The sequence below is a fragment of the Cyprinodon tularosa genome, unplaced genomic scaffold, assembly GCF_016077235.1.
Source record: "Cyprinodon tularosa strain WSP-4 unplaced genomic scaffold, ASM1607723v1 ctg1326, whole genome shotgun sequence".
NCBI lineage: Eukaryota > Metazoa > Chordata > Actinopteri > Cyprinodontiformes > Cyprinodontidae > Cyprinodon > Cyprinodon tularosa.
The window spans coordinates 1,497-12,500 of NW_024038144.1; the positions used below are offsets into that span (position 1 = coordinate 1,497).

Here is an 11,004-nt window from a genome sequence, read left to right on the forward strand (position 1 = left end):
TCCGGAAGCCAAACCAGTAGAAGAGGAACATGAAGCTCACTAGAGTGAAATGCGCTGCCTTGGTAATTTGTGCAATTTTGTTCTGAAAGTCCTAAAAAGAAAAGGCAACGACGTATTTGGACAAAGACATGGCTGAGCTAACCTGGCTACTACGGTCTGTTAGTTTGACAGAAAGAACTCCATTTCACTCATTGCACCCCTGCCATGCTGCTGGGTTTACATCTGAGAGGAAGAAGAAGAAGAATCCTTTACTGAGCGATTTGCCTACGACCACCTTAGGACGGCCGACTGAATTTCTAACATGTTTCACATTATGATTCCTGATGGGGAGATGGTCCTTCGAGGCTGATTGCCCCTCGTTACCCCCTGGACACTACATGACACCAATCAGGCTGAAAGTCGGGCCCGATCGAAAAATTCTCGCAGGACTGGAAGCTCGGCCCGAAAAGGGCAAAAATCGCACTGTGTATGCCCGGCTTAAGTTTATTTTTAGTTTCTTTGTATTTGTAGTTGTTTTCAAGCAGTGTTTTGCTCTTGAGTTACACTTTGTTCAGCCTTTGTGTTTGTTTCCTTTCCCCTTGGCTTCCTTCTAGATGCTTCCATCCACACCTGCTCCCAATCAGCTCATTAGTCCAGTCTTTGTTCTGTCTCCCACATTTATTCTCCCTGTGCATTTCCTCAGTACTGCCTCCTCATCTTTTCCTGGCTCCCCACATTCATTTTTCCCTGAAATAACTTTTTTTTGTTTTTCCACTTTTACCCGAAGTATTCCACCATCCAACTGTTCAGTGTTTTTAATTCAGAGTAATTTTCATGTGAATGTGCTTTACTGGAGGCATCCATGTTTGTCAAAGAACACTACTGCCACCTACTGGTTAGTGACATTGTCACGGTGCGGTATCGGCTGTTGATCAAGTCCCAGTGCTGTATCTGGTGTTTGTCACAACGCGCTATTATCCAAGTCATCTTGAAAACATTCTTCTTCCAAATGTTGGCTACATATTACGGGTTTTTTTCTCTGGCCAGAAGTTCGATGGCAAATCCTCCCTCTTCAAGTTGGCGATCCAACGACCAACCCGTCCGTGGAGGATCAGGAATCAGAAAGGTGGAATAACTCTTTTTTTCCACTTTTACCCGATGTATTCCAGCATCCAGCTGCCATGCACGTGGGCATTGTCAGTTTCACTATAGCTCTGGTGAATTTCAATGGTGAAGTCCTCTGGAAATCTTCAATAATTGTTGTTGATTGCAGATGTGTCTAGTAGTTCCCATTGATTTAGCTTGGAAAGCGGGGAGAATGGCGCTAGGCTTACCGCACCGTGACGTCACTGCTGGAAGATGGCAGGAGGGAGGGGCTACTAGATTTCGACAAAAATGGCCGCTCCCAGACTCAGTGAGCGTGACAAAAATGTTTGTTCATTTTTTACTAATTAATGCTAAATGAATTAAATCACAGCAAATGTATTAGTTTTTAGGTATGAATAATGATCTGTTGATTAATCCTTGCTGACCGCACTTCTCCTTTAAAAACCATTTTTGATTAGAGGTGCCTTTGACTGTTGGAGTTAAACTTTTAACTGAGGTATTATTAGCTTAAGGTTGTAGTTCAACTGTTTTTATTTGGTTTACTACCTGATTTTATTACATTTTTAATCTTTACTTTCTTTTATCTGTTGCTTTTATTTTGTTGTTTAATTCTTATAAAGCACAGCTGTCTTTGCACTGAACTGCCCTGTAGAAATAAACTTGGCTTGTCTTTAAATATCTCATCAATAGTTGCAAATGAAAACTGTGTTTTGTGTCTTAATCAAACGTTTTGGTTTTTTTTGGGTTCTTAGCTGATTCGTCTGAAGCTTTTCCTGCTGTTTCTTCCACCTCACTGTAAGCCGTTATCTGGACTGATCAGGCTCGATCCGTACTCAGACTGGGGCGATAAAGGCAGCTAACGGTTGTGAAGTAAACCCAGAGCAGCAATGATCGCCTGATCAATCTGTTCAGGCTAATCCAAACATGCCCGGCGGGAAGTTCGCTGTACAGTACATGAGGAGTAAAAGGGGGTTTAGGGAAGGATTGGTCTCTGATAACTGGAAAATAAACAAAACAACATATAAGGTGGTCGACATTTGTAGCCTTTCCATTTGTGGTTTATTTAGAGAGATTTGGTGTTTGGGATCAAGAAGACACTAAAAATCGCTGGAAAGTATCGGATGATGCGGATAGGCACCACCTGCAGTCTGATATCCAGGGAGATTATTTGAAAGAACAGGGCAGAGCAGCACCAGAAACCTGCATTAGGGCAGAACCATTCATTATGCTGCATGAGTGTGTTACACAATCTGAGCTGACTGTATATGTTTGCATTAGAAGTACAGTCTGGAGCAATCCAGGCTTAGAATTGGCTTTTAAAGCCTCCAGCATCTCTGTGCTGCAGTTTCTACCACACAGTCCCACAAGGAGCAGGTATGCAGGCTGGAGGCTGACTGGAGACGTGACTCCGGTGGATTCCATGAATCTGTTCCTGCATCCGTTAAAAGAGGAACAAATGTTTACCTATTCTACATGTCTCATTTGTCCAAACGGGAAGCAGTAAAGAACCTTGTGTTTTATGGAGAGGAATCTGTTCCAATATTATCGAAAGCAAAGAGTATTTTTTTAAAAAGAGAAATTTTAAGAGAAGGCGTTTAAAAAATCTGACCTTGAAACATTTCCTAATCAACAAAAGAAGTGAGTTTGAGAGAAAGGAAAGTTCAACCAATATTCTTACAGTTTTATATTTTTTCAGATTTTGTTATAAAAGCTATATTTGTTCTTCTTTTTTTCTTTTTCTTCAGCTTCGATTTTATCGAAGTTCTTTCACTACAATTTTTTAACATTTGTGGGAAGGAGACCTATATGGAGCTAAATTTGGTCCACAAAATTTGTTGGTAAAATTTATCCTGGAAAAAAAAAAAAAAAAAAACTACTTTTCAGAATTATTTTGTTTTACTTTCAGGTGACAGATGTGGAACCAGAACCACAGTTTTCCAAAAAAGTAAAAGTAAAACAATCCACTGGACTTTAAACCCAAGTTTGAAGACGTTTCGCTTCCCATCCAGGAAGCTTTTTCAATTTAAAATGTCAGAAATAGCGTTAAGTTCAAGGCTTTATAGAGTTCAACGCTCTGGCTGAACGGCCTATTCCCAGCTGCTGCATTCAGGGACCATCGGTCCTGGAAATGTCTTTAAAACATCATCAATATTAGGTGTAATAATAATACGGTAATAAATATAATTTGTAATAACTTTTTTTTATGTACTTTTTTTTCAGGTGATTTACTGCCAACCATGGGGGGGATTTACCATTAGGCAATACTAGGCCGTTGCCTCGGGCCCCAAGTTCCTGGGGGCCCCATAAAACTCTGTTTCCATGTATGGTTAATACAACTATCCCTTATTTGTGCACATTAATTATATTTCTGATAAAACTCCTGTGGCTAAAATGCCATCAGAACGCTGATAATATTAAGTGTGTCTCAGCCCCCCCCTTCAGTGTCCACCATATTGGATCAGTCCATTTGCTGCACATGTTCAGAAAGGTCCAAACAGACAGCAGCAAACCATTTGAAAACAAACCATGCAAAGAGCAGTGTTGCCAACTTAGCGCTTTAGTCGCTATATTTAGCCACTTTTCAGACCCCTCTAGCACTTTGATTTCTAAAAAGCTCCTAGCGCCAAATCTAGAGACTTTTTTCTGCTACTGGAGACTTTGGAGACAACATCTAAAAGCAGCGAACTCTGCTCTCCAGAGCGAGTAGATTGGTAACCCCGCCTCCTGCTCTCCTCTATCTTGTCTGCTGTCATGATTCATGCAGCTATTATTTCATCCAAATGAAAAATGGAGAACAGATAAGCAGATCATGGCTTGTCTACAGTGAAAAGTAGGACTGGGTTATTTACTTTGGCCTTTTTGGAAACACAGGAAGGAGCAATCAGCTAAGTGAGCTTAGTGCTTGGAAAAAATCTTTCATTCCTTTAGAGGCAGCATGAAAAGTCAGCTGAGTACAAAACATAGAGAGGAAAACAAGAAGAAAAGGGACAAGAAGAGAGGGACACAACCTAGAACAGATAATGGATGTCTATTCTATTAACATTTCTCTATCTGAAGAATGTGTCTGTTTGATGTGTTGTCTTCTAGATTCAGAGGGGCCCCCTGCCTGTCTTTGCCTAGGGCCCCAAATTTCCTAAATCCGCCCCTTCTGCCACCAACCAGTTAGGAAGAGAGCAGCTTTAATCAAATCATCCCACTTGTAAATTTGTGAGTTGTTGAAACCTGACTTTTTATTTTTTAATCTAAAAATAACATTTTTTTTCAGATGGAAGTCAAGTTGCCACCAATTGAAGCCTATTTTCTGGTTGCTGTGACCCAGAGGAAGAGAAAATAACATTTTATTTCTGTCTGAGGTGATGCTCCGTTTTTCTGCAGCCTAAACACAACTAATGACATCATTGATCTCAAGTTCACCGCCCTTCCTCCACCAGCAGAGGTCACTGTTTGACCCTTTGCTCGTGACGTACGTCTGACGTAGAAGGAAGAGCAACAACAGACCGTAGCAAACAGCTTGTAGCTAACCTCCGTTAGCTGACTGCAGATGTTTATCAGCAGAATCTGGTTTCAGAGAAGCTTTGGTTGAAGGATTGGAGCCAGAAAGGGGCGGGAAGGTGAGTCAGACCCATTTGATCCATTTCCGGTCAATAAAACTAAAAACCGCTGATTTCATCTTTCTAAGCTTCTGGTTGCTGTTTAGGAGGAATTTAAATGGTCAGAAATGTTCCTTAAGAAGGAGCGCGGCTGTCATGTAGATCATTCTAATAGAAAAGCTTCATGGTGTTTTTATTAAAGATCAGCTGACAGGAGGAAGTTCTACTTTCATTTCCTTTTCCTGCTTCTCATCTAAAGCTTCCTCTGAGCTTCCAGCAGGTTTCCTTCAGTCAGGGGCGTTGCTAGGCACAAAGCTTTACTGGGGCACTGGCCCCCTACCGCATATGCCCCTCCTTCTTCCATACACAAATACAGACAAGCACACTGCCCCACCCTGATACATTCCTACCAAAATTACCAGTTGAGATATTAATAAGTATAAGAGCATATTTGCTTGAACAAACATGAACATTTTCATCATTGCAGCTATAAAAAATAAGACATCAACAACTTTGACAAATAAAAAGTTTCCTTATACACATTCTGAAGTAATCATTAATTCCTAGGTTTCAGAGTTTTAGTTCAGGGGAAAGTTTAACTCATCCTGAACTAAGTTTTTCTTTTATTTTTTGAGCATTAAAGTGTACCTCCTATTTTTCATTTTTGCAAAGCGGTCAATCACTAGACTGTGACTCAGCTTAGAAAGTTCTTCCTTTTCAACTGATAAAATAGCCAGATGATGGAGCCTGTCTGGTCCCATTGTGCACCTCAGCCCAGTGTGGATCCTTCTCAACACACTGAATGACCTTTCACAACTCCAGCTGTAGACTGGGATTGTGAGGGAGATCTGGATGATCTGCGTTAGTGTGGGGAACACGATGTTATCAAGCAAGTTGAAAACACACTGCATATCCTTGATGACAAGGCTTTCTTTTTCAACCAGGAACAGTTTTTAAACCATTTTGAATTAACGTTTTTTTACTCCAAATTTGTCCTGGGGATAGTGGGACAACTTCACTTGTTTAGGACCATCATGCTTTCCCCCTAAGTCACTAATGTCCCCTTCTTGTTTGTGGAAGCTGGTTGTTGCATCCTCATCACCTTCATGGTCCTGTCTCTCTCCTGTCTCTCTCCTGTCTCTTGCCTGTCAGTCTCTCCTCCTCCTCCCTTTCCTACTCCAGCACCTTCATTCTCATCCTCTACAGGAAACATTAAAAAACGTAAATTTATAATTATGTAAATATCTATCATATTGCTTATAACGTTCCTAATGTAACTGCTTAGCTTAAATCACTAATTCCTCACGGGACCTTACCTCCCTCTCTCATCTTGTTTTACTGCTTCCCTGTCTCTGCTTCATGTGAGGAATTTCCTGATATCCATCTACAAACCAGTGCAGTAATTTTCAGTTAGTAGCCTATAAATCATGTGGTTTCACTGGGAAAATAATAACATTAACAGGTAAGAAACGTTACCAGAACTAAAAATGCGTCGCGGCCGCACAGTGTCCCATCCAACTCAGTGGAGAGCAGCGTGTTAGTTTACCTGCAGTTCATGCAGTGACATGCGCTGACGTGGGGGCGCTAATTCATCCTCAATTTGGAGTTACCAACACACTTGCTGCGAATTTGAGTAGAAATATACGTCTCCTCCCGTTGGAATTATCTAAATTGATGCATTAAAAAAAATGTCATACTGTTGCAAATATTCACGAGATTTATACTGGGGCACAGCTCATTTATACTGGGGCACGTGCCCCAGTAAATGGGGTCTGGCGACGCCGATGCTTTCAGTCATCCAGGAAGGAGCAGGAAGTCAGGGAAGGAAACAGAGAGAAAATCCTCTTCCTCTGTTTTCATTGGTCCATTAAGGACAACAAAGCACCAGCCTGTCCCCCAGTCTGTCCCCTGATCTGTCCACCAGCCTGTCCACCAGTCTGTCCGCAAGCCTGTCCACCAGTCTGTCTACTGATCTGTCCAGCAGTCTGTCCACCAGCCTGTCCACCAGCCTGTCCGCAAGCCTTTCCACCAGACTGTCCCCCAGTCTGTCCACCGATCTGCCCAGCAGTCTCTCCACCAGCCTGTCCCCCAGTCTGTCCACCGATCTGTTCCCCAGTCTGTCCACCAGCCTGTCCCCCAGTCTGTCCACCAATTTGTCCCCCAGTCTGTCCACCGATCTGTCCCTCAGTCTGTCCACCGATCTGTCCCTCAGTCTGTCCACCGATCTGTCCATCAGTCTGTCCACCGATCTGTCCACCAGCCTGTCCCTCACTCTGTCCCCCAGCCTGTCCACCAATTTTTCCCACAGTCTGTCCACCATCCTGTCCCCCAGTCTGTCCAACAACCTGTGTACCAGTCTATCCACTAGCCTGTCCCACAGAATGTCCCCCAGCCTGTCTACTAGTCTGTCCCCCAGCCTGTCCACCAGTCTGGCCTTGCAGACGCGATCTCACTGGAAGTAGAGTCAGGAAGCCTTTGCCTGACGCTGACGCTTACCCCACATGCTACAGACGTTGGAGAAGCCTCCGCCTCTGTCCCGCCTCCAGCCGACGTCTTCGCTTATGAATAAGGAGCTGTCAGTCAAAGGCTTCCTGATACTACTGCCCCTGTGATCTGTGAGCTACTGGGACTCGTCTATCTGGAAGCCAAACCAGTAGAAGAGGAACATGAGGCTCACTAGAGTGAAACGCGCTGCCTTGGATATTTGAGCAATTTAGTGCTGAAAGCCCTAAAAAGAAAAGGAGACGACGTATTTGGACAAAGACATGGCTGAGCTAACGTGGCTACTACGGTCTGTCAGTTTGACAGAAAGAACTCCATTTCACTCATTGCCCCCCCGCCATGCTGCTGGGTTTACATCTAAGACCATGACCACCTTAAGACGGCCGACTCAATTTCAAACATGTTTGATTTACTCTCGACCTTATGATTCCTGATGGGGGGGGGGTGGTCGTTAGAGGCTGATTGCCCCTCGTTACCCCCTGTACAGCTACACCACGCACCATCAGGCTGAGAGTTGGCCCGATCGAAAAATTCTCGCACGGCTGGATAGTCGGCTCGAAAAGGGCAAAAAATGGTACAGTGTACGCCGAGCTTTACTAACAATGTCAGAGTCAAAACAAATTACAGCCACTTGGGTTAAACAGTAACATGTTATGAATAAACCTTGAGAAATAATCAGGTCTGTTATGGGAAGAAGCTACGTCTGGTCTAAAAACAGCCTCATGCAGGGGAATCCTCCGGCCTTGCAGGAGAAACAGGCGCACTGAAAACTTTAATAGTGAGTAAATAGCATAAATGAACATAACAGAAAATACAAACCGTTGCTACGGATGGTAACAAATGTTACAGAACATGGTTCTTGATTTTGAATTATCTGGTCCTGGAAAGTCCTTGAACTCAATGTGAGGTTTGGGAGCTCTGACTTGGGTCTCTGCTTGATGGCGCAGGTGAACAGAAGGAGTGCGGCGGAGCTCCGAGGGCCGCCGCCATGTCTTCCGGCTGCCCCCCCCAGTCGCCGGCTGTAGAAAAGACGGAGGTAGCGGTGGAGGGAGAATGCCCCCTGCTGGCTGCGACCTTCGCCTACTGGGACAACATCCTGGGCCCCCGGGTTCACCACATCTGGGCTCCCAAGGGCGATCAGCTGATGCACCTCAGCGACGGAGAGGTCACCTTCCTGGCCAACCACACGCTGAACGGAGAGATCCTCCGCAGCGCGGTTGTTGCGGAGCCGTGGACGTGTAGTTCATTCGTGCTGGCTGGTTGGGCGTCATCATAGGTGTCCTGTTCTTCGACTGCGAGTGAAGGGTGCGGATTCTGGTCTACGGTGCGACATGTATGGCAGAATGACGATGTACGAGCTGGCATTCTTCCCGGAAGCGGATAGACGGAGGAGGGAGTGAGGCCGGTTTGCTAGGATGCTGTATTTGGGGAGGTGCGGGTAGGATGTTGGGGGAGGGGTAGAAGAGGAGAGGATCTCTATGAGGGATATAAGGGCGACAGTGGGAAGAGGAAGGAAGAGGAATGTGATATTATGAATGAATGAAGGAATGAGGGATGATGAATAGATGAAGGAATGAATCGGAATGAATTATTGAAATGAATGAATGAAGGAATGAAGGAATTGCTGAATGATATGAATTGATAGATGACTGTAGGAATCGATGAATGAATGAATAGAATGAATGAATGAATGAATGAGGAACTGGAGTGAATGAATGAATGAAATGATGAATGGAAGGATGAAGGAATGGGATGAATGATGAATGAATGAAAATGCATGAATTATGAATGAAGAATGAAAATGTAAGAGAATGAAGGAATGATGAATGAATGAATGAATAGATGAAATGAAGGAATGATGACATGGGAAAGGAATAGATGAATGAATGAATGAATGAAATTCTATGACTGAATGAAGAGAATGATGAATGAATGAATGAAGGAATGATGAATGAATGAATAGATGCATGAAATGAATTATGAATGAAAGAATTGAATGTTGAATGAATGAATGAATGAATGAATTATGAACTTGAATGGAATGAAATTATGAAGGAATGAATGCATGCTTGCCATCGAATGGAATAGTGAATGAATGGAATGAATGAATGAATTATGAATGAACTGAATGAAATGAAGGAATGAAGGAATGTTGAATGAATGAATAGATGAATGAATGAATGGAAGGAATGATGATATGGAATCGAATAGATGAAATGAATGAATGAAGGAATGGATGATGATGAATGAATGGATTATGTAATGAATGAATGATGAATGAATGATGTAATGAATGATATGTATGAATGGAATGATTGAATGAAATGAATGAATGAATAATGAACTGAAAGAATGAATGATGAATGAATGATGAATGAATGACATGATGAATGGATGAATGAATGAATGATGATCTGATGAAACTCGCAATGAATGAATGATGAATGAATTGATGAATGATGAATGAATGACTGAATGATGAATGAATGAATGAAATGAATGATGCATGAATGACCTGAATAATGAATGAAAGAATGAGGATGAATGAATGAATGAAATGATGAATGAATAATGAATGATGAATGATGAATGACATGGAATGAATGAATGAAGGAATGATGAATGAATGAATGAATGAATGAATGAATGAAGGAATGATGAACTGAATGAATAGATTCAAATGAATGAATGAAGGAATGATGAATGAAGGAAATAGATGAATGCATGACTGAATGACATTTTGAATGAATGAATGATGATCTGAACTGATGAAGAATGAATAATGAATGAAAGAATGATGATGATGACTGGATGCAATGAATGATGAATTGATATGAATGAATGATGAATGAATGAATGATGAATGAATGAATGAATGATGAATGAATCGAATGAATGAATGACGGAATGATGAATGAATCGAAATAGATGAATAAATGAATGAAGGAATGATGAATGAATGAATAGTATGAATGAATGTATGAATGAATTTATGAATGAATGAATGATGTCAATGAATTGACAGATGTAATGAATAATGATGAAAAGAATGAATGATGAATGAATCAATGAAAGAAAGAATGAATGATGAATGATGAATGACTGAATGATGAATGGAATGACGGATGAATGAATGCAATGGTGATAATGATGAATGATGAATGATCGAATGATAATGAAATAAAGAACTGATCGCAATGACATTGCACCTACTATGATTAATGAATGAAAAGAAGATGAATTGATATGAATTGCAGATGAATGATGAATCATGAATTTGGGAATGCAACTTTGATCGCAATGAAATCCATGAGAATCGAATGAAAATGATTGACTGAATGAACCTGACGGAAACCTGAATGCACACTGTAAGTGATTTGAATTGAATCGACACTTTGAATGACAATAGAATGATAAACAGCGAAATGAACTGAACTGCAATGAATATGACAAATGAATTATAGAATGAATGATGAATGAATCGATTATATGTAATGAAGGCATGATGAAAATGGAATGAAAGAAGTCCATGACTTATGAACATTGAAGACATAGAATTAGACAATTATGAATGAATCTGCGAGACATGGATGAATGAATCTGAATAGATGAATGAAAATGATGAATGCCACATGAAAAACTGCATGGATGAAATGAATAATGAAATGCAATGAAAAGATGAATGAATGATTAGTAATTGAAATTCATATCGTAAATGAAGGAAATCGATGACACTGAATGACATAACGAGGAATATGAAAATGATGAATGAGAATGGATTGAATGATTAAAATGAAATGGAAATGATTGAATGTCGAATGAATGA

The 11,004-nt window shown here is 41.4% G+C and overlaps 1 protein-coding gene across 1 annotated transcript in view; it reads left to right on the forward strand.

Annotated features, from left to right (window-relative positions):
* The first annotated feature begins 4,543 nt into the window (after positions 1-4,543).
* The window catches only part of c9orf72 (C9orf72-SMCR8 complex subunit), a 23,688-nt gene continuing 17,227 nt past the window's right edge, over positions 4,544-11,004 (forward strand). The window contains 3 exon segments of the mRNA XM_038277580.1: positions 4,544-4,697; positions 8,126-8,397; positions 8,400-8,414. Of these exon segments, the coding sequence (XP_038133508.1) occupies positions 8,167-8,397; positions 8,400-8,414 (246 nt within the window). The 5' untranslated portion in view covers positions 4,544-4,697; positions 8,126-8,166.